The sequence below is a fragment of the Chiloscyllium plagiosum genome, unplaced genomic scaffold (assembly GCF_037043375.1).
Source record: "Chiloscyllium plagiosum isolate Xiang-an unplaced genomic scaffold, Cpla_swu_hap1 HiC_scaffold_31, whole genome shotgun sequence".
NCBI classification, from domain to species: domain Eukaryota; kingdom Metazoa; phylum Chordata; class Chondrichthyes; order Orectolobiformes; family Hemiscylliidae; genus Chiloscyllium; species Chiloscyllium plagiosum.
Genome location: NW_028270169.1, coordinates 41,681,516 through 41,706,762, shown reverse-complemented (window position 1 = coordinate 41,706,762; position 25,247 = coordinate 41,681,516). Strand labels below are relative to the sequence as shown.

At 38.6% G+C, this 25,247-nt stretch overlaps 1 protein-coding gene across 8 annotated transcripts in view; it reads right to left on the bottom strand.

Moving 5' to 3' along the window:
* Positions 1-1,963: 1,963 nt before the first annotated feature.
* Positions 1,964-25,247, bottom strand: part of elna (elastin a) — a 287,761-nt gene continuing 264,477 nt past the window's right edge. For 7 of the 8 annotated variants that reach the window (XM_087977474.1, XM_087977475.1, XM_087977471.1 and 4 more), the window contains 5 exons: positions 22,464-22,505; positions 16,598-16,639; positions 14,876-14,932; positions 7,527-7,583; positions 1,964-3,802 (listed from right to left, as the gene is read on the bottom strand). In XM_087977474.1, coding sequence (XP_087833600.1) covers positions 3,756-3,802; positions 7,527-7,583; positions 14,876-14,932; positions 16,598-16,639; positions 22,464-22,505 — 245 coding nt within the window. In that variant the 3' untranslated portion in view covers positions 1,964-3,755. The remainder of the gene's footprint in view (positions 3,803-7,526; positions 7,584-14,875; positions 14,933-16,597; positions 16,640-22,463; positions 22,506-25,247) is intronic. The other variant, XM_087977478.1, reaches the window with a different exon arrangement.

Below are 25,247 nucleotides of genomic sequence, written 5' to 3'. Positions count from 1 at the left end.
CGTACAGGACATTCCTGGGCAATGTTCAACATTGTCAGGTAGATGCAAGAGTTGTAACTCTATTGAAAGAGTTTGCATAGGGGAGTGGCAAGTTCTGGAGTACAGGTCTTCAGTATTATTACTGCAATGTTGTCAGGGCCTATAGCCTTTGCAGTAACCAGTGAATGAACAAAATGTGATAAAATTTTACATTCAGTTTGAGAGAGAGAAGAGTGGATCTAAGAGTATTTTTAATGTATTAAGTAAGATTATTCATGATAGGGTGAAAGCAATGCTGATCTTTTTATTTATTATTCTTTCAGTCTTGTATCAAATACATAATTATCTGTATCTAGGTTTCTTGTACCTGAGATGGCACCATTAGCGGCAACATGGCAAACTTTTCACTGCACTCGAGTGCACGTGACAATAAAGCTTATTCAATTCAGTTCAATTCAATAAAGGAAGAATGTAAATGTGCGGGAAACAATTCAAAGGTGTTTTACCAGACTTACACCTAGAATGAGTTTGTCTCATGAGGAAAGATTAGTCAGGCTATTTGCTTAGTATTTGAAGAAGTAAGGGGAAATTTGATTGGAATATATAAGAACCTTCGGGATCTTGACAGTGTAGATATGGAGAGGAATATAGAAGTTGGGGTAATGTTTAAAAATAAAGGGCTGCCATCAAATGTTAAGATAGGTCATTTTTTTCCCTCAGTGTATCTTTGGGACTCTCTTTTGTGGCAGCGAAACAGAGTCTTTAAATATTTTTAATGTGTTAATGGATAAATTCTTGCTAAGAAGGGGAAAGGTTATCAGGAATAGATGGGAATGTGGATTTGTGATTACAATCAGATCATCTTTTTGAATTTGTTAAATGTTAAAGTAGGCTTGAGAGGCTAAATGGACTACTCCTGCTCATTCTGGATTAGTGGTGCTGGAAGAGCACAGCAGTTCAGGCAGTATCCGAGGAGCAGTAAAATCGACGTTTCAGGCAAAAGCCCTTTATCAGGAATAATTGTTTGTATGTTCCCTAACAAACATATTGAATTTCTATTGATACTTTACAAGATTGAATTGTGTGGTAAGACAACATGAAGCACCTTATCAAACACTTCCAAAAAAGTCCCAGAAGATAATGTCTACTGGATTTCCCTCACCTAGTAGTTTTCTCAAAAATAAGTTGTTAAATTTGGTCCTCTTTACTTAACTTGTTTTTAAACTATGTCATTTCCACCATCTGTTGACCACATTATGAACTCACCTGCAGCCATCAGTTCCTGGAGTGGGACTTGAAACTTGAGCTTCTGCCTCAGAGACAAGCATGCTACCCACTGCACCACAACATCTCCTGTTCATTAACTACTTAAGATAAAATTTAGATTAAGAATATAATTCAACGTTATTGGGAACCTTATCTGGGAAATTACCACTAACTTAATTCTGAAAACCTTATTTGTGAACAGCATGCTCTTTAATTGGATTCTAACCATTATGACTGGTCAACTGGAATAATGGATTTATGTTTTAAATGCATTTTTAATGTACTATTCGGTTACTTATGTCATTGCTGTTTATGGGACCTCATCGTATGCAAATTACCTATTGTATTCCATATGTGACCGCATTTTAAAATACTTAATTGTAAAACAGTTTTGAATTTCTTGTGGTCATGAAAGGAATGACAAATTCTAGTTCTTTCCTTATTACTTTTAAACTTTTTGATTTCAGTGCCAAATCATTTTATGGGAAGGCCTAACTGTCAGTATTATTAAGGGTTCTGGAAAACAGAGTGCTTGCTTGTTTTTACAGTCACCCACTGTGTAGTTGTGTGTCACTACAAACTTAATAGATTGCCCTGTCTTGGTTGACTGTACAGTGCAAATTGGGCCAAAACTGTGCCAAAGTCTTCATGATGATATTTTCCATTCACTTAGACATCAAGTTGTATTCAATGTTCAATGATTTGCTTACCGAAAATATATATTTAAACAATTCTGTTTATTTTCAAAGCTGTTACTGAATTGTTGTCCATCCAGTATTTTCTCATTCACACAGTTTATAAAGATACAGCGAATGGGCATTACACCAAACCTGAAGCAATACACCAATGTTGGGGCTCAAGATCTGCTACAGTACTTATTATCGCAGACTGATGTAAAGTATTACATACTATAGCATATCACTTATCAAAAGAGGTGCATGATGGAAATAATGAGTTATGTTAAGAATAGAAATTCTGATCAGCATCTATGAAGGATACTTAAGGTGCTCATATCAAATCTACTTTGATCCAGGCATTGAATTTGTTAAAAATCTAACGATTAAACCTGTTTCAAGAATAGTGCTGATCATAATTTCTACTTTACAGACAAGACAGTCAAAGAAAAACAAATTAGCGCTAGAGAAAGTGGACACAGAAAGCAGAAAGAAAAGGAGTGGCTGTGGTGGGCTTCTGCATTTTCACAATTCAGTTGGCCCCTTCAGTTACAATCTAATAATCATGTGCAATAATGTCTATATATCCTCTTATTGTATTATTAATTTTAGAAGATGATGCCTGAGACTGCACTGTTGTGCTGTAAGAATTTATAACAGCATGCAATATGGACAGGGGTTCATTTCTTGACAGCAGGATTTTAAACTGCTTTACAATATTACTAAATTGGGGATGAGCTAGGATTAATTGGAAAGTTATTCATTTTAGGAGCAAAATATCTGTTGGATAAATTTGAACCCAACTAATTCATTTGACAGAATTCCAAGAGGATATTTCAATCAAATAAAAATCATAACCAATTAATGCTGTGGAGGTAATCAGATTGTTAAAATGTGCCGAGTTCATTTATTTACCCTGCTCCTGGAGGTAGTAACATCCTAGCCACACCACTGCCAATGATGAAGGATTAATGTTATCATAGCTTGGGAGTAGGTTTTCCTTATACCGAACCTGACGGTCTGAGCCATTCAGGGTTAATGGGTACAGGAAAATAATGTAGGAAGAAATATAAAGTAGGATAACTGGCCCAATATTCCTGAATTTATTGTGTGTAAGAAATTAATTAGCTTCAAGTGTAGGAGGGGAAAAATCTGTCCCAATGTCATTCAGCTTGTATAAACTTCAAAGCCTACCAAACCAAAGTAGCCAGATCTTTCCAGGAATCTTATGGCCAGGAAGCTAATTTGACTTCCAAGTCCAAAGTCTTGTTAGCCATGTGGACAAACATATAGAAAAACAATATGCAAAAGTTGCATTGGTCACTTCAGGCCCCACTCATTAGGGTTGAGCCATCATTTGTATGAATACAGCTGCCACTCTCAAAAATAGATTTTCATCAGCACCAAAATTATGGCAGGGGTTGGAGCTACGGCCCAGCTGTACAATCCAGGTATCACTCACAGTACAGTTTGTAAAGCAAAGCACAAGCCACTAAAAATTAATAACACAATTTTATAACTTAAAAATACTGGAGTTAGAGTCACAAAACAAACAAATCAAGTCAAGGATGGTGTTTACTATGAATGAGATTAACAGCAAAGGACTCAGTTGTAAGCTGGTCCCTAAATGCTTGAAGCACACAGTGTATAGCACAGCTTCTTTGATAACAAAGTCCATTAGATACTGATAATGTATGCAGCCAAATTTTTTCATAGATGAAATGAAGAAAGGTGGGGGGTGGTGGTGAGGGGCATTCCATTCCACACCATCCTTTACATTCCGAATCATGCAGTAGCACCAGAATTCTTGAGGTCACTTCTTTTCCAATTATTTATTTATTTTCTCCTTCGGCCACAATATTTTCCCATTGCACAAGGGGATCCTTCAAAAACACAGAAAAGCTGTTTCGTTAGATTGAATTATTTTCATCCCAACCACAGGCTGTTCAGAAGTAGACCAAACTAAAGTAATTAGTTAAATTCAGATCTATAATGCCAAAATATGAGAAGAGACGTGAATTTTGTAGATAATAGATCTGCTGTACTGCTATAAGTAGTTTCAAACGGAAATAGAGTTGTTCTCTTAGACATTTAATAACACCATATTTATTTTATGCATGCAAACAGATCCCAAATTGTTCAAACATATCAGGTGACCTATGTCATTTCAATGATGTGCCAACAGGAAAGATCTTCCATAGCATATGTCACTCAGTAAGTGCACTTGACAACAAGTGGTAGCCCTTCACAGAGATCAATCACTCCAGGATAAAGCAGCTCCATCTGAAGAGAGCTACTGGCCAATGACAGCCAATAGATATATTGAATGACAGTATCACCAGGGAGATGGCAATTGTTGCCTTACTTAGGGGCCAGACATTCAAGTAAGACCTCGTTTTTCACCAAATATCCTGCTATCCCGACTGTTTCCTAAAAATAGTTCAAACATCCCACTTTTCACCTTTACCCTTTTATTGAATGTAAACTGGGTCGGGGAAATAATCTGTAGAAAATTTAATCCTTCTTCCTGTCAACACCCACTATATCACATTGCATTCCATGCTACTGATCTGTATTCTTTCACCCACTGCACCCTTGGTGTATTCAAAGGAATGGTCACTACGTTTTGGTAGTAGTGACTCCACTGCTGATTCTAGTACAAGAATTTGGCATAAGGCTGGCAACTCTGGCTGGACACATTTCAAGAGATGTCATCAAATGATCTCCCAATTTCAGCTGCAAATCACTCATTTATCGCTCAACATATTAGTCATCAGTGTCCCATCTTCTCATGGCTTTTTAACTGTCATCATTTTGACTTTTGAAAATCTGGTTAACCTACCCTATAGACACTTGAAGATTTGAATCATGACTTGAACCAGGCATATCAGCATGATAATGGTGAGATTATTTACAGGCTGGGCATTTGGGAAGTGAATGTTTGGGTGATTAGAAGCAAGGGCAGTGGTATGTTCTCAGTGGAATCCCCTTCCTGATACCATGACCCTCATTCAGATACTGAGTGTCTTTGCATGAAGCAGCCTTCAGGAGCTGAGAAGCTACCCAGAATGGATTTGGGTGGTATGCTCATTGCATGTGAGCCCCATATCTGCTGCAAGTTGAATTCCAGCCTTGAGCAACAACGTGTCCTAGCACAAACTTATTTAGGGTGAAGGCAGAGGGATGCTGTGTACCCTCCCACACAACTAAATCTCTCCACTACTAAACTAACCACCAGGGAGGTCATTAAATGCTGCCATTGAAATTTATTAGTGAATAGCTGCAGTTTAAATCATGTATGCTGTAGTCAATACTTTCAGGCACTTAACAGTCAAATTGTGGGTGCCTTTGGCTGTCTTCTCAGGTAATTTATAACATTTTAAAATCTAATTTATGAACACTGCTTCCACATCTATGAGCTGGTGTCAGCAATGTTCATAACCTATGATTGTCTTTCCCATTCCGCTGTGGACTCTGATTCCAATCTCTGTCACCTCTAAGCTAGACATTCTTCAGTTATTGTAATCAACTTCTTTGGACATGCTATGACACACCTCCATGGCACAGGAGACTTTAACCTGGACTTCCAGCTCAGAGTAAAGACACAACTACTGTGCCACAAGATCCCTTCTGGATAATCTTTATGTTTTATAGGAGTACTCAATCACTGCCTGCAGCTAACCAGTAATAAGTAAATGAGACCAATGGACTAATTTCCTGTGATTCAGTTATTGGCCTCATTAGGTGCCTGCACTGTATTATGATCATGATTTGAGTTATGCGAGATCCAGTAGGCTCATATTCAGTTTCTAGTCTGCACTCTTCCCTTAAATGCAATGGTTCAAATAAGGAAACTTATAAATTACTGAAGTCAACTGAAACATTTTGAAATAACATGCTCTGGGCTTTCTTTCTTTAAGATATTTTACATCTATGATAGAGTGACACTGTGGAGTATCAGTTCTGATTTGATACAATTAGTGATGTCTTTGCAAATTGTGAGCAAATTTCCATTCACTTTGAGATGTGCCCTTTGTCCCCAAACTGCTAATAAACCTTATCTACATATCATTAAATACAAAATCTGCATGGAACTACAATAGGCTACTATTAAAACACTTGTAATTTTTTAGCTTAAGGTTGAACCTTGGTAAAATTTGATTAATGTATTTAGCAGGTGGAAAATAGGTTTGGCCTGGAAAACACCCTGGAATCAGTGGCATTGCATCATCTTAGACAAATACAATATTACATTACAGAATAAAAGAAATTGGAAGAACTGTGGATGCTGTAAATCAGAAACAAAAACAGAAACTGCTGGAAAAACTCAGCAGATCTGGATGCATCTGTGCAGAGAAAGCAGAATTAACGTTTTGGGACCAATGAAGCTTTTTCAGAACTTCAGGACTTCAGTTCAGTTGGGAGACAAAGACTATCCTCTTCAAAACTCAGGTAATGACACAGATTTTCAGGAACGGTGGTTGAGTGCAGCATTTTACATTACTTTTTTATTCAGTGGGGAAACCCATTCAGCAGGAAGAAATGGAAGGTGGATAGGAGATGTAATAGGATGACATTGAGGGCGATGAGAATAAAAGACGTCCACCATTCCTGTCAATTGCATTATTTCTTTGCTAGTAGCTCAAGCAAATGGAGTTGTGTTCTAAATGCACCATTCCTCTGCATCATCAATTCCTCAGAAGATCAATCTCATTTCTACCACTATTTTTTGGCGTGTGGTTCGCCTAAAGGCAAGGACTTTCAGACAAAACATATTACATTATCAAATACTTAGAAAGTATCAAACATTTCAAAAATGAATCTAAGTACTTCTCTAGTCATTAAACATTGTTCATTGTGGACCAACATCTAGCACATGTTTTAAGTGTTCTTCTAAGTGTCTTAACAGTGTTCTTCGAAGATACTTCTCAAGTTGTTTCAGCTAAGGATGAAGGAGGCTCCAGAGATTTCAATGAAGAAATTGGAGATGCCTGTAGTTGACTGGGTTTTAGTCCAATTCATTCATCAGCCTCATTGCTCACCGTCTTAATTCCTGGTTCACTGATATCTTCATTTAAAACTTTGCATATTTGCTTTCAAATAACTCCACAGCTTCCTCGCTCCCTATCTCCAAATCTTCCCCACCCCTATAAACCTCAAAGGCATCCATATTCTGATCTTGAGCATCTTGATTTTAATTGCTCAACCATTGGTTGCTGTGCCTTCAGCTGCTAATGTCATGCTCTGGAATTCCCTCTTACCATTCTCCTTGTTTTAAGAAACTCTTCAAAATATACTGCTTTGATGACTTACCTCAATATTTTTTATACAGCTTGTTGTCAAACTTTGCTTTGTAGAACTGTGAAGTGCCTGACTACATTATAGATGTTATATAAATACAAACTATTGTTTAAAAGTTCATAGTATTTAGACAAAGAATGAAATGTACACAATTACAATGCTTCATTTGGATCTCAAGTCATAAATACTTTATAAAATATTCACATTACCAGCTAATTAATACATTAGGTTCTGTTCAACTGCTTAACTTTTAGCTAAATAATGTGTACATTCAATGCAAATGAATCCAGTATTAATTGCTCATACCTCTCCCATAAGGATACCCAAACTGGCTCAGTGCCCCATACTGTTTAGGAGGTTTACCTGCAATACAAAATCTGGCCCATTAAACATTATTTTACTAAGACAGCTTATATATCCTCATTCATAATGGGCTGGGATTGACTACTCACATGATAAAATGGTGGAAACAGATACAAAATTAAAAAAAAACTTTTGTCATACTCAACACAGTGAGAATAAAAGCCATTATCCTTTATAATTGCACTTATTTTTTAACCAGTTAACTCAGTTGTGCAGGGAAACATTGTAAATATGTTTTTAGGCCTCCTTTCCCAAAAGCACTCCGAGTTGAAGCAGAAAGCTTGACTACTTTTAAGTTAGAGGTAGATAGGTTTTGTTAAGCAAAGGGTTGAAAGGTTATCAGAATTAGATGGGAATGTGGATTTGAGATGACAATCAAAGCAGCCTTATGATATACAAAGCAGGCTTGAGTGGCTGGATGGCCTACTCCTGCTTCTGATTTGTTTGTGTATATGTTTATAGATACAAGTTATCTGGATTTTCAATACATTTTTGAGAACGTGATGCATTTCTTAAAAGTTAATATTCATGGAATGCATGGAAGATTGACCACCTGAGTTATAATTGTATTGACTATGGAAAGCAAAACACATTGGCATAAAGAAAAGACTAATTAAGATTGTTGTCATAGATTTATGAAATTGGAGAGAAATATTATTTTGGTTATCTGCTCCCCACACTATTTGTAAGTGATATTGAAGATATTATTCTGATTATACAAGTGTAAAGGCGATTAATTGGCCACTAACTTTGATAGGTCCTTAAAATCAGTGCAGATATAGCAATATACAATTAATCTGTTACTGCTGCTTCGAACATAGCCATTCTGTCAATCTTGTGCTGCCTATTCAGTTCAAACTTTTCAGCATCTAAGCAATGCTAACTGTATTGTTAATGGACTGGACATACTAACAGAATGTCAATGTCATGAAAATGAAGCTGTACTGCTTAATGCAGGCCTAGAACTCTATTAAGATTATTATAGCTGGAGCTGGTGCTGGTAGTTAGGTAGAAAGTGAACCGGACTTAGGAAAACTAAATAATGGCACAACATGTTTGATAGCAGCTCCTAACCTTTCTACACTCTACTCTGGATATCCTGATGGAGGGAGGAGGCTGCAAGGAGGGTTTTGTATTAATATGTCTCAAGTCACATATTCAGAAGAGACACAGGCATAGTGATCAAACCCAAGAGTCAAAGCTTCAAGACCTGGATACATATTACAAAAACCTCAGTAATGTCACGTAGTCAAGGTTAGCAAATGCATCTTCAAAGATCATTTCCTAACAATAACACAACTAGCCTCACATGCTGTACAATTCTCTACATGTCCACCACTTAACTACCAACAATTTCTATCCGTTAGAACTATGTTATATGTTGACTAAGCTTTAACATTTTAACACTGCTGAAAGCCTCACTCACATTTCACAGTTTACGTATGCTGTCAGCTATTCAACCATGATAGCCACATCAGTAAAACAGATTGCATGATATTCTCTAACACATTTCTTTCTCCTAAAAGGGAAAAGGATGCTCAACTAGAGGCAGCAAAAGTTAATGGGAGACCTACAAGTATATTCTAATCTCCTTGGAGGAGATTGTCTTGGATATTATTGATACAACCATTGCTGGAATCATGGCCAGTAACTGGTAACCATCAAAGATAAGAGCAACTTAATTCCTTATTCTCTGATTTACATCCCCATCCTCCCTTCTTTGATATATTCCTTTGTTTTTGAATCAACTTGTTCTGGCATGTTATTGCATGTTTATGGGGCGGATGGAACTTGAATCAAAAACTTCTCACCCAGAGACAAAATGCTGGATTAATTTCCTTTACCTGAAAATCTATTCAGGTTAAATCCAGAAGAAACTGAAAATAAAAGCAGGAGGAGGCTATTCAATCCTTTGAACCTGCTCCGCCATTCAATATAATCATGGCCGATCATCCAAATTAGTACTCTGTTACCAATTTCTCCCCATACCCTTTGACCTCTTTATCCCCAAGGACAATATCTAACTCCTTCTTAAAACATTCAATGTTTTGGCCTCTTTCTGTGGAAGGGAATTCTTCCTTCTCATTTTTTTCCCAGATACTACATGCTCAACAACTTCCACTTCCTGCAGTTCTACTCCCCTCAGCAGTTTGGTTGTGCAACTGACAAACCATCTTGAAGACCCTTAATAGGACATATTGAAGGATGCTCCTAGATTTGTTGAGGCATTTAAATTGCATCTTAATAAAATCATTATAGCTCTACAATTGGCCTTGTGGTCATCAAGTTCCTATTGTGTCTGTTGTCTGCATCAATAGTGGTACAAATTTGAATAACACATACAGTGCTGGAAAATCTCAACCGGTTTGGCAGCACTTGTGGAGACCATGAGGCAGAATTAACATTTTGAGTCTAGTACACTATTATTTTGGTGATAGACCCCCCTCAGGAGGTAACAGATAGATCCTTGAAGGATAACGTATCTCCAATGAACCATCTGCTTCTGAATGAATTATGACAACTATCACGATATCTTGATCAGATGTGCTTCACTGAGAATGTTTTAGTACAGCAGGCTGCAAATTGCAGATCTGTTACAGAAACCTGAACAGCCTGAGGAAATTTCACCACATCTCATCATCTGTATGTATATCCTGTGAAAAGAGTACAATCTCCATTGAGCATAAACTCTGTGTCCTTTCCCTTTGATAATGCGGAGCAGTGTGTGGCTGAGCAGAAGGCAGATACAAAGCTTCCACAGATGCCAATATAATAAAGACCAGATAATCTATTTCTAGTGGCATCAATATTGGCCTAGACACTGGGTATAATGTCTCTGCTCATCTTTGAAATAGTCCCATAAATCTTTTACTTTGACAGAAGCAGCAAATGCACCTCATTTTAATGTCTCATCTGAAAGAAGACACCTCCGACAGTGTGACTTTCCTTTAGGATTGCACTGAAATGAAAACCTTTATGCTTTTTGCTCAAGTTTGAAATTCTGTGAAAATCAGAAGCCCTGTGATTCAAAGCTGAGTGCGTTGATAATTAAATCTGAAGGAAAAACCAAGATTACCTTGTCCTCACCAAAATTTGTCTACTTGATGCATCTAGCTATGGCTGTATTGGTAGGAATGACCATAGTACAGAGCTTTTAGAAACAAAATCCTTCATACTTAGAATTCTAATATTGTGTGGTAACATCACTATGCTTGATGAGATAAACTGAGTAATAATCGAGCTCAATAATCTGCATCATCAGAACTGCAGAATTGCATTCTATCATAATTTGTCAACTTATGGCCTGTGCTATAATTTGCCCTGTAGTACAGTTCTCCCATATTCAGTTATGTTAGTGATTTAACTAATTAGTGCCATATAGAAAGTGAAGGCTCCATGAATAACATTGTCACCAATGACAGGAGAGACCAGTGTTTAACTGGCAAAGAACAAGGCTGAAGCATTTGGAACTATATTTAGTCAGAAATGTGAAGTGAATTTTCCATCTTGGCATTCTTCAGAGGACCCAAATACCATCTATAAGAGTGTTCAGTCAAATTTGTTTCATTTACATGACATCAAAAACTGGTTTAGCCCACTCGATACAGCAAAGGCCTTCAATAACATCCCAGTTGCATCCTGAAGACCTGTGTTCCAAAATTAGTTCTTTGAGGAACTGACAAAGTTGACTGACGAAGGAAGGGCTGTGGATGTTATATACATGGACTTCAGTAAGGCATTTGATAAGATTCCCCATGGTAGACTGTTGGAGAAAGTGAAGTTGCATGGTGACCAGGGTGTATTGCTAGGTGGACAAAGAACTGGCTGGGCAACAGGAGACAGAGAATAGTAGTGGAAGGAAGTTTCTCAAAATGGACAACTGTGACCAGTGGTGTTCCACAGGGATCCGTGCTGGGACCACTGTTGTTGTGATATACATAAATGATCTGGAGGAAGGTATAGGTGGTCTGATTAACAAGTTTGCAGAATACACTCAGGTTGGTAGAGTAGCAGACAGTGAAGGGGACTGTCAGAGAATACAGCAGAATATAGATAGATTGGAAAGTTGGGCGGAGAAATGTCAGATAGCGTTCAATCCAGGCAAATGCGAGGTGATGCATTTTGGAAGATCCAATTCAAGAGCAAACTATACAGTAAATGGAAACGTCCTAAGGAAATTGATATACAGAGATATCCGGGTGTTCAGGTCCATTGTACCTTGAAGATGGCAACGCAGGTCAATAGAATGGTCAAGAAGGCATACGGCATGCTTTCCTTCATCAGATGGGGTATTGAGTACAAGTGTTAGCAGGTCATGTTACAGTTGTATAAGACTTTGATTCAGCCACATTTGGAATAATGCGTACAGTTCTGGTCGCCACATTACCAAAAGGATATGGATGCTTTGGAGAGGGTGCAGAGGAGGTTCACTTAGATGTTGTCTGGTATAGAGGGTGCTAGCTATGAAGAGAGGTTGAGTAGATTAGGATTATTTTCATTAGAAATATGGAGGATGAGAGGGGACCTGATTGAGGTCTACAAAATCATGAGAGGTATAGTCAGGGTGGATAGTGTGAAGCTTTTTTCCCAGACTCAGTTACTAGAGGTCACGAGTTCAAATTGAGAGGGGAAAAGTTTAAGAAAGATATGCGTGGAAAGTTCTTTGTGCAGAGGGTGGTAGGTGCCTAGAACGCATTGCCAGCGGAGGTGGTAGAAGCTGGCACGATAGTGTTATTTAAGATGTATCTAGACAGTTACATAAATGGGCAGGGAACAGAGGGATACAGATCCTTAGAAAATAGGTGACAGGTTTAGACAGAGGATCTGGATCGGTGCAGGCTTGGAGGCCCGAAGGGCCTGTTGCTGTGCTATAATTTTCTTTGTTCTTTGTTCTCTCTTCTATTGTTCCTCTGGCCAAGCTATTCCAGTTCAGTTACAATCCTGCATCTACCTAACAAAGGGAAACTCACCCATGTTTTCCCAGTCCACAAAAGTTGGATAAATTTCAAATTGCTGTTGTCATCCCATTAGTTTACTCTCAAACTTCTGCAAAACAATCTAAGATGTCATCGACAATGTTATCAAATAGCACTTTTTACCAATAACCTGCTCATGTTCTAAACATGGACAAAAGATCTGAATGTCATGGGTGAATTAGCTCCTGAAATAAATACAGCATTTGACTGAGTGCAGCATTTAAAAAGTGGACTAAAATCACAGTCAGTAAGAGCCACAGAGCAAAACTCTCCACATGCGGCAGCCTACCTATCACAAAGAAAGATGTATCTGTTTTTTGGAGGCTAATTATCATAGCCCTAGGATGTCACTGCAGGAATTTTTCAGGGTAGTGTCCTATGCTCAACCACCTTTAGCTGTTTATCAATGACCTTCCCACCATTATAAGATCAAAAGTAGGAATGTTTGTTGATGATTGCATAATTCTCTGTACCATTTTCAACTCTTCAGATATGAAGCAGTACATACCCACATGCAGCACAGTCTGTATAGCTTGTGTTGATAAAAGGAAAATAGTAGTTGTACCATATACATTGTCAGACACTGGCCAACTCTAACAAGACATGATCTAACCACCTCCACTTCACATTCAATAGCTTCATCATCATGGAATACTCAACCATTACCATTACTGGGACTACAAAAGCAGGTCAGAGATTAGGGATTCTGCAAAGAGTAATTCACTTAGGTGGATGGCCATGCTAAATTGTCCTATAGTGTCCAGAGATGTGCGGGCTATGTGGATTAGCCACGGAAAATGCAAATTTACAGGGGTAGGGTGAGGGGTTGGGTCCCTGGATGGGATGCTCTTTGGAGGTTTGGCTTAGACTCAATGGGCTAAATGGCTTGCTTTCTCACTGTCGGGATTCTATGATTCTTCTCAATTATTCCATGATTTACTGGCCCCTAAAAGGGTTACCACTATTTAAAAAGAATTAATAAAAAGTGTGATGGAATACAACCCACTTGCTTCAGGAACCAACTGAAACAACATTTAACAATCTCAACTATCTAGGACAAAGCACCTTTTTTCACGGACACCTGATACATCAGCTTGAACATTTGTTACGTCCACCACAGGCACACAGTTGTTGCAGTATGTACTATATACAAGATACATTGGACCAACTCGTAATGGCTTCTTCAAAAGTATCTTTCAAACCTGTGGCCTCTAAGGCCCAGAGCAAAAGGCACACTAGGTGCATTAGAACATTTACAAGACACACCACTTTGACTTAGAAATTATCAGCATTGTTCATTCACATTGAATCAAAATCCTGAAGAATCCCTTTTGACCCAGTACTGTGTGTCCCCCTAAACCAAATGGACTACAGCAGTTCAAGAAGGTAGTTATTCACCGCCTTCTCAAGAGAAATTAGATATGAACCGTAAATGCCCATTTTCCAAGATTGCACCAATAAATCAAATGCTCCCTGACCACTCTAGGCACAGGCAGCTCCCTGAGAGTCCTTAGTCAACTCCTGCTCCCACATCAATGCTTGTTCTTCTCTGTGTGATCTCTGTTGATTCAGTTGCTTCTGAATGCAGATATATTGAAAAGTATTAAAAGTTAGTAGATGTAGTGGACAGTGGAGTACAGTTAGTTCAGTTGTTTAGATGGTTATCACATAGATCAGAATCATGAAAATGGCATCAGGTTCGACCCTCGTTCTGGATGAGGTAGATTTGGGATATGTCTCCTCATATGCAGAAAAGAGAAGATGAAGGATAGCACATAATGGAAATAGAAGGATGAAAACATATAACTAATAAAACTTTAAATAGAACAACAGTGAGGCCATAAGTGGAAGACCATGTGGTTGTATGTGGTATTTCGACATCCATCTTCAAAAGGATACTTAGATATTGACGTGAATACAAGGTGATGCTGAGAATTAGATATAAATCATGAACGATTAAAATTTTGAGAGTCCGAGATAATATAGATATAAGAGGGGTTTAACCTGTGGAATCAAATACAAATGTAAAGTAGGAGATTTAGAAACATGCTCTCAGCAGTGTCAATAATGATAATGTGAGTTCCCTTTTTAAAGAAAGAGATGGGTCTAGATGCAGCTGAATATTAAAGAGATAAAAATGAAGGCCTGAAATAATGAAGGCAGATGTGTCCCTTTATGTGACTTTAAAAATGATGAAGAGACTGAGGTGTTGATGGAGACGGCTCTTTATATTTAGTGATTTAGTTAATGTGATATTTTGAGAGCCAACTTAGTCCAACTTTGAAATTCCAGAGCACCATACTGAATATTTGGTACCTGCGGTCTGTAGACCTCCTAGCTGTCCAGTTCCAGCTCCGTATCCAATTCCAACTCCTGAAAAGTAATTTATTCGGCAACATTAAAAATGAAAACAGCCTCTCTTTTGCAATTTCTTTTCCCATGCACCTCTGTATGGTGCTAACATTAGTCAAAGATAGACTTATGCTACCTCCATCAAATGGTAATTTTTTTTTGAAGTGTGACAAGATAACCTCATATTTTCCATCAATACAATGTTTCCTCTTGCGTATTGCAAGTCCTTTGCTAGCTCTGTTGTATTCCTCCCTTCTGTGATATCTCCATTTCCTACTTTAAGGTGCTTTTGCATTTACACATGTCAGTGAGCATTATGAGAGATTAGTGTGTGCGAGCACCCTCTCCTTTCTCACTGCTAAATCTGAATCTGTTACCACTGAAGTGTTTGCATCGGTCAATAATTTTGATGTTTAGGAATTCAGCCAGGTTTAATAATGTAAGAATGGAAAGCTGGCTTGCAGGTGTTATTGTCTTACAATCAGAATTAAACAAGTGCTAATGTAAAAACACTTTCAATTTTCAAGTAGATATTCTACTTTAACTATGATGCAGAATTTCCTCACGTCTGCTTCCACTTTAACAAGAGAAATTCAACTGCGTGACTGTAGTGGCCTACACAAAAAAACAAATCCAGTCATCTTGTGAAAAGTTTTGGTTAAATGAGTCATTTGCCTCAACAATTTAGTTGGAAGTTCATTATTGTTACCAATGACTAACTATAAAATAATTTTAACCTAATTTTCCAAAATGCTAAACCTTCTAGAGATCTCTATCTCAGAAATACATTCTCACTTGCACAACCAACATTGGTTCATCTTTGACTCCTTGTACTAGTTTATTCATTCTTTACTGAATCTTTGCACCTGCCAGACAAAACACTGCCCTGTTAGTGTTGTCTTTATCAAAGAACAGACTACTGATCAACCATATTATTAAGTATACCACTTTGAATATCTTTATCACTTTTCTTGTGCTGTTGGTTTGTCCCTGTTTTGCACATTTTTCAATGTCATTGTGTGGTCAATTCTAACAGCATGATTCAATGCCCAATATCAAAATGGTCATTGTTTTTAAATAAAACCATGTAAATTGCTACAGTGTTGTATCAGCCAAAGTAGTCTTGAGTATCACATCAATTCCTGTTTAAGATTATCTTACCTATTTGTGTAATCCAATAAATTTAAAACAGTTGTATATAATATAGTGACTATTAATTTACCACACGCTGACTATCCAAATTCTTGAGAAAGATCTACACCAGCCCTGTGTTGGTTACGTTAAAGGATGAGCGTGGGTTAGTACATTATTGTAACTCAATCCAAATTGATCAGTAGACTACATTAAAATGTGCAAAGATAATAATCATGATCGGTGCACTGGGCAACTTTTGGTATGTTTATGCTTGTGTAACAAACAGAACAGTAGTTCTAAAACTACTTAAAGACTACTTCATTGGTGTATCCCCACCTGTTGAGTTAGAATATACAATATGCTTTTCATTCAGATGATTAAGGAAGTTGAAATCTTATTCTGGCTTCAATATCAAAACTTTCTTACAGAATAAGATTCATCTCCAGATTAAATATAAATTAGCATTAACATTATTTTTGAAATTCACACAATTGAGGATCCTCTTCATGTATGAGGGATACAATGACTAGATAATGTATCAGAGCTTCTTACCAGGTTGATAATAGGGTAGGTATCCACCATAGCCTCCTTGCCCTGAAAAAGAACCAGAGCATGAAAAGTCTAATACCATTAATAAGCCTCTGAATAAAAGCTTTGTAAGTAAATTTATCATTTAGTAGTAAGTATCATGCTGATTAATAACTATTTTAATTCAAATAGAAATCAATTACGTAGCATTTTTAAATGCATAAGGTATACATCTAGTGTACTCAATCTCTTCTCATGTGATGAAGCCCTCATTGTAGAAACCAGTATAGTGAACCTTAGTTGCACTCCCTCTCAGGCAAATAGATAAGGTGGCCAAAACAACACACGGTATTTAAAATTTTACCAATGTCCTGTAAATTCGCAGTATGACTACTCATACTGCAATCTGCTTTGTACTGATGACTAACAAACTATTGCTTACATTATTGTTTGCTGTACCTGCACATTGTGTTTTTGAGATACATGCACAAAGGTAGCAAGGTGCTTCTAAATGCAAACATTCCCCAGTCTCTCCTCATTTCAAAACTATTCTGCCTTTTCATTTTCCTACCAAAATGGATATCCTCAAAAAGTTTGCTATATTGTACTGCATCCAGCATTTTCTAACCCACCTATCCATTGAACCGAACAGGACAAACAGTACAGAATCCACCAATATCATTTATTGTATCCGTTGCTCCCGATGCGGTCTCCTCTACATTGGGGAGACTGGACGCCTCCTAGCAGAGCGCTTTAGGGAATATCTCTGGGACACCCGCACCAATCAACCACACCGCCCTGTGGCCCAACATTTCAACTCCTCCTCCCACTCTGCCGAGGACATGGAGGTCCTGGACCTCCTTCACCACCGCTCCCTCACCACCTGACGCCTGGAGGAAGAAGGCCTCATCTTCCGCCTCGGAAAACTTCAACCCCAGGGCATCAATGTGGACTTCAACAGTTTCCTCATTTCCCCTTCCACCACCTCACCCCAGTTCCAAACTTCCAGCTCAGCACTGTCCCCATTACTTGTCCTACCTGCCTATCTTCTTTTCCACCTATCCACTCCACCCTCCTCCCTGACCTATCACCTTCATCCCTTCCCCCACTCACCTATTGTACTCTATGCGACTTTCTCCCCAGCCCACCCTCCTCTCATTTATCTCTCCACCCTTCAGGTACTCTGCCTGTATTCCTGATGAAGGGCTTTTGCCCGAAACGTCGATTTTACTGCTCCTGGATGCTACCTGAACTGCTGTGTTTTTCCAGCACCACTAATCCAGAATCTGCTTTTCAGCATCTGCAGTCATTGTTTTTACCTATCTATTATGTCTGTCTTTCTACAGTTTCTGTGTAACTTCTTCATTACTTACTTCGTATGAACGATTGCACAGATCTCAGAATGGCACTAGACCTTTAAATAGCTGGATGATATCATGATATGTGACACTCTACAATAGAAGGTTTATCTTACTCTTTGTATGTTTAATCAGTCTGTGAGCAAGCAGCCAATCTGCTCTGGCAAAATTTCAACTCCCCCTCCCACTCTGCTGAAGATATGCAGGCCCTGGGCCTCCTCCACCGCCGCTCCCTCACCACCTGACGCCTGGAGGAAGAATGCCTCATCTTTCGCCTCGGAACACTTCAACCCCAGGGCATCAATGTGGACTTCACCAGTTTCCTCATTTCCCCTCCCCCCACCTTACCCCAGTTCTAAACTTCCAGCTCAGCACCATCCTCATGACTTGTCCTACCTGCCAATCTCCCTTCCCACCTATCCGCTCCACCCTCCTCTCTGACCTATCACCTTCATCCACATCCGCATCCACCCATTGTACTCTTTGCCGCCTTCTCCCCAGCCCCAGCCCTCCCCCCTCCCCCTCCCATTTATTTCTCCACCCTGGAGGTTCCTTGATGAAGGGATTTTCCTGCTCCTCAGATGCTGCCTGACCTGCTACGCTTTTCCAGCACCACTCTAATCTAGACTCTGGTTTCCAGCATCTGCAGTACTCACTTTTGCCCTGTTACTCATACAGCCAACTATGTATACAATGTACAAAACCCTAGAATGCACGTCATTAGATCCAGTGGATTTGTAACCACTTGGTCCCACTAACACTTTTGTATGATTTATTGACCAAGCTTTTGTTTCTCTATTTCTGGAAGATTTATGCAAAATATTTATTTCATGCCTTACTACTTTCATGTTCCTCATTATAGTTTCAGTTGTCTTTGTCTCTATCATTTACCATCATTTGCTTTCACTGATCTCTTACCATTACATATCTATGAAAATTGTTATGAAGGTGTAGGTGTGTTCTATGCCTTTAAGAGAGTTGAAAAGCTAACAAGGACTGACTGAAAGCACAGTGTCCTGAACAAGGTAAAAATGTAACACTTGGTTGAAACAAATAGCTGGATTTGTTTGCTATGGAACAAAAACAAATTCAAGTTCAGCCAATCAGTTTAAATTATGCTCCAGATACCAGAGAGTCATAGAGATGTACAGCATGAAAACAGACCCCTTGGTCCAACCCGTCCATGCCAACCAGATATCCCAACCCAATCTAGTCCCACCAGCCAGGACCCGGCCCATATCCCTGCAAACCCATCCTATTCATCTAACCACCCAAATGCCTTTTAAATTTTGCAATTGTGCTAGCCTGCACCACTTCCTCAGGCAGCTCATTCCATACACATACCACCCTCTGTGTGAAAAAGTTGCTCCTTAAGTCTCTTTTATATCTTTCCCCTCTCACCCTAAACCTATGCCCTCTAATTCTGGACTCCCCGATTCCAGGGAAAAGACTTTGTCTATTTGTCCCCCTCATAATTTTGTAAACCTCTATAAGGTCACCCCTCAGCCTCTGACGCTCCAGGGAAAACAGCCCCAGCCTGTTCAGCCTCTCCTAAACATCCAATCAAATTTGAATCAAAACCAATGAAATGATCCGATGTTTTGGGGTACAAAACTGGATATTTTGAACAGTTAGGGAGGGAACTGCTAAGGATCAACAAGTATAGACTGCTCGATGAATAGTTCTCTGAAGGGTACTTGTTCAAATGAAAGGCCTGTGAAGTAGAATACTAAAGAAAAGACGACAGAGGAAAATCTGCAGAGGAAGATACAAAGAGAAGATTCGACGGCTGACTGGTTTTGAAAGTTGAATTTTGTTTTTGTAAATCTTAATCGGCTTTTTTTTAAAATCGGACCAATATTATAGAATGGGGAGGTTAACAATAGGTTTAAGAGAAAGGAGTTGTAAATAGTTGTTAAGAAATAAAATTATTAATTGTTACTTTAAATAGTGACCTCTGGGATAGCTCTTTGCCTCTTGAAACTTAACAGATTACACCACGAGGTGAGCTTCTCTGTGTGTTGGGTTTAAATTAGCAGACGGATTTACCCAGTGTCGTAATAAAATATTGACAGCTTGCTCCTCGCTGGACTACTCTCATATTTTATTTTCCCTTTCCTCTGGAATTTCTTAGACTTCATTTCCTGAATTTTAAAATCTTATCAATCCTCAGGCTGTTTCATATGGCAACATTGTAACCTCTTTTTTTAATCCAATAATTAGCTTTATCTCCTTTTGTTAACCACAGTTGAACCATTTTATCTGGAACGTACTGTGCATTTTAGGAATGTATGTTTGTTGCAAATTATGTATCAGTTCATTCAATGACAGACATTGCTCATCCAGCCGCACATCATTTTGTACTCACTTGTGCGATGTGGGCATTGCTAGCTGGCCAACATATATTGCCTGTCCCTAGTTGCCTTTGAGAAGCTGGCGATGAGCTGACTTCTTGAACCACATCAATCCACATGCTATCGGTTGCTCCACAATACTCTTAGGAAGGGTATTTCATTTAGTATAACTTTCCATTCTATCTTAATCAACTGTCTTTTGTTCAGAATTATAACTCTTGTTTCAAATTCAACTAAATCACTTTCAACCTCAATGTAAATGCATTATATTGTTAACATTTTGCCCTGGAGACCCCTTTAGTACTACATAAGAAATAAGAGAATGAGTAGGCCATCTGACCCATTGGGCCTGCTCTACCATTCAAGAAGATCATGGCTGATCTTTTCATGGACTCAACTCCACTTAAGATACTAGAACCATAGTAATTGATTCTCAACATATTGATCTTGAAAAATATATTTTATGAATTGCTTGAAGTTGTCCTGCACAACCCTAATCTAAATTTGGTTTGCACAGTTTGTATAAGTCCATCATATTTCCAGTATTGCCCTTCTTATAGGCACTTCTAACTGCAAGATTTATACTCTCCACTATACTTCAATTACCATTCGAAGACCTATAAATAACTCTCATCAGTATATTGTTTTTTTCCCTTTCATTATATGCTTTAAGCCAATACTGATATCTGTAGATACTTGTCCTTAGTTTGTTTGGGTTGCAGATATCTGACATACACTGTGTTCAAGGCTGTTAGCTCTTTATCTTTAAGTAAGGCTCTTCCACTCCTGATGTACTGTAACCCTCTTTTATTAACATCTATACATTGCTGGTTACTAAATAAAGCTCTCTAGTGTAGTGTTTAAGAACTTCTCTTGCTTTTTCTAATCTGATTTATTTTACTGATATAAGAGTCACCCTGTCAGTTACCTCCTCATCAATTGTAAATGTCTACAATTTATATTATATTTCATTTCTTAGCTCAACCCAAATTTATTCTACTTCTTTATTTGCTCAGATAAGAAAATTACTTTTTTTTATTTTTAGGGCTGTTCCTCCTGTTTTTCCATTGTTCCTCATTTCTTCCAAAAGATACATATCCTAGAATAGTTAGTTCCCAATGTGTAGATTGCATAACAGCTTTGTTTCCATAATAGCAATTAGATCAAACCTATTAATTTCTATATGTGGTGTTACTTCATCTGACTTGTTACAAATAGTTAATATATTAAGGTACAGAGCTTTTTGCTTATAATTATTAATTTTACTTGCTATCACCTTAGTTACCAATACCTTGTTATCTTAGTCTCATGGTCTCTTCTGACCAATACTATTTAATTTTATCCAATATTCTGCTCTTCTCCAGGGCCTTGACATTTCCCTTACTGCTTTTGAATGAATCCTTTGCCACTTCCATTTCATTAGTTTAAAGCATTGCCGACTGCCTCTGTATTCAAATCGCTAGAACATGCACTATGCCACGGACACCATGGAAACTGAAAATTCCTCTCTCGCTTCAAGTTCTTTTTCATACTTGAGGAGACATCTTTAACCCTCACAAAAGGATAGATCTCAGGAACTCTCAGTCTTGCAGAAGAGAACAGTATTTATTTTCATGACAGTGCAAGCCCATGTCGCTAGCATATTCTTTCTCAATCCCTCTCTCTTCTGTATTATTATATTTTACATGTTTATCAAAGTAAAGGGCTGACACTCCTTGATCACTACACTACGCTACACTCCCTGTGACTATCTAAATTTCCCTATGCACCTGTGATTGCATGGTCTAGTTTTAACAACTACTGCTCTTTCAAAATGTGCATAGTTTCCATTTGGAGAATGGAAATTTCCTTCAGATGTCCTTGTGAATGTCCAACAACTCCTTTGGGGGCAATCAATTATACACATGATACTTGCAAAATATAACAGAAAGGAGGATATATCCGGTTCTCCTCAAATTACTTTCACTTGACAGGAAGCTGTTTGAATTATTAGGTAACAACTGCTGCTCTTGTATATTTCTAATTACTAACATGATAAACAATCCAGCATGTTGTCCTTAAATCCAGATGTCCTTATCATGATGAGTCAAACGTATGGCTTGGTGGACGTATTGCAATCATTGTATTCACTTTATTGGATGATTTTGCAATTCGTTAACAGAAATAATTTTGATTTACCTAGCTTGGCTGCTTTAGCTCCAAGGCCTGGTTGCACTCCACCTGTTCAAAGAAGACAGAGTTTAGAAGTGAGTCATTTTAAGAACTAAGAATAGAAATTGGACAATAACACAGCAAAATAGTGTTCAGTGACTGACCATTTATTGCCACCCAGGCCATAAAAAGAAACATTCATTAGGGTCTATTGTTGACGAGAAGGAACAGCCATCCTCGTCAGGTGATAGCTCATTTAAAATAAAAATTAGTGTGCTATTTGGCAATAGGACTCCTGTTGTCATTTTTAAACTGACAGGCCTAATGCAAATAAACCTAGCATGAGCAATCAAGACTGTCCTCCACACAGAAACCAAGAAGGCAATAGGAGCATTTAGTTATCACAGTCAATGGCAACAGTCCAGCTCTTAGGACGCAGATGCAGCAGAAAAAGTTCAATAAATTCACAAGAATAGTCAAAATCAGTGAATGCATGTTCACATACTATACCTACCAACAGCACCAATGACCTCTTATGCTTTCATTCACAAGCTCTCTTCATTGGCCTCCCCACAACCACTATCCATCATAACATATAGTTGACATTTGTAGCCTCATCTTGCCCTTATATACTTAGCACTGTTTCCAGATGGCCTATGAAAGGAGACAGCAGCATGTAACTGGTCGTATTGAGGAGGCTGATAGTGGCGTAAAAGATGTGGCTGCATGTCCTCAATCCTGTGGAGGAGACTGCAGGAAGTCTTTGATGTGACCGCCCAATGCCACCTCACCCACATCCCACAATATATTAACATGTATAATTGGTCGATAGTATAACTATATAAGTCCTGATTTCTCCTGAAACAGAAATGAGAGACACTGATGAAAATCAAACACCATTACCCAATCTGACATTAAAACTCCCAGTTCAGATGCCGGCACTATTTACTTTATAGGGTAGCACATGTAAAGAGTTTACATATGGTGAATCAGCAGGCAAAAGTGTGCCACAACCAGGCCAAAGAAAATCACACATGCTTCTGAGTTTGTTGCAGAAATCTCAGATGAAGACTTTGTTTCTATGCACCATTTTTTCAGTTTGATGAACATGCACATAGAAATGCTTGCACATTATCTGACCTTCCAGAAAGACTGGTTTTCATTACCATGGAAAATGGAGGAATCTGGCTCCAGTTTGGTATCTGTTCCCATCATGATGTGGTGGCTGACTTCATGCAAGCAGTTGCAGACACAACCATAATGCATCATTAGGTTTTATGTCCATCAAATTGTGTCATGGGCAGATGGCATCCTGCAAGCAGTGCTGTGGAAAGATGGGGAGGTGGGTACGTTTACTCCTCCCACCCAAACTTTTTGGAACTTTAATTACGTTGAGACAAGACATCTGGGGAGAGGCCTGGAGCAGTGGCCATGCTACTACCGCAGTCATTCAACAATAACATTGATCACTGGAGTTGGAAGCAGGGTAAGTGAGGAATGAGGTCATTGCTCAAGCCAAGCTGGCATACCGATGTGACAAAGTGGATTGAGGTTAGTGTAAATAAGGCAGTGGAAGAGGGTAAACAAGGTGTGTTTGAAGCTTGGGTGTGGCGTGGTCTTCAATCAAAACAGTGAGCCTGTGTGGGAAATTCACTCCTTTTTCTTGAGTTTTGGATCATCACCAGTTTCAGTCTGCTGCTCATGAAAGATCAGTGGATGTGGGAAGTGGCCTTTAGGTATTTGTAAATTGACCAAGAATGGGTCTCAACTGGCACAATGACGATTGGGCTATCTGATGCCACCTGTGTATTTTGCACAATTGTGGACGGACACAGACGGGTGGATACATAGCAGGCTTGGTGGTCAGTGTCTCTTAGTTTTTATAGCAGCACATAGATGAATCCATGTTGCAATGGAAGTTCCAGCTGAGATCATGAAATCTCAACTTGGTGTCATATAAGCATGGTTTGACACCTTGCAAGCTCAGACTGCTGCCGTCTTGGCTATTCATATCAGCGCCTGAAGAAGGTACTAAAATCTCACATTTAACAGTTTTCTAGGCTTGCTGAGAGAAACCATAGAGGGAAGCCGTTGCCCTATGGAATATGATCTTTATGTCATAGCATTTATACCCTTACTGTTGCCAATGTCAAATGTTTCCATTTGGACTTTCATTACACTTCCACCAGAACAGTGCGAACAGTTGCAATCAGCAACTGCAAAAAATGAACAACTGCAAGCTTTGCAAAAGATCGTTATCCAAGGATGGCCTGACAGCATTAAGCACCCGAGCATATTCATTCATTTTAGCCACAGAGATAATCTTGGTTTGTCACAGTTTTAAGGGTAAACAACTCTCAGTAATAAAAATATAATGCTAGGATAATTTGAACATGCTAGGCCAAGAACACATGGGGATTTAACACACAAGAAAGCTAACACTGTGAATCTGTGAAAGGCCAGGAATGAATCAGGAAATTCAACAACTTGTGAATGTATGTGAGACATACCAAACTTACTGACCCTGGCAGTGGAGAGGCTCTTTGTCAAGATAATTCTATCTCCTCATTGGATGAAAGTAGCAGCAGACTTACTCACATTACGTAGTGAAGATTACTGTATATCCTTGTGACAGATCACTTTTCCAAATTTCCCCTGTTCAACAGCTTAGCAACATAATGGGTACAACCACATCATGACCATTATTTACAGTTTATTTGGATAGTGTCTGAGAACAATTTGCAGTTTTCTGTTTAAAGACATACATGCTCAGTAGGGAGTGACCTATATCACACTGAGCAAGGATAGTGG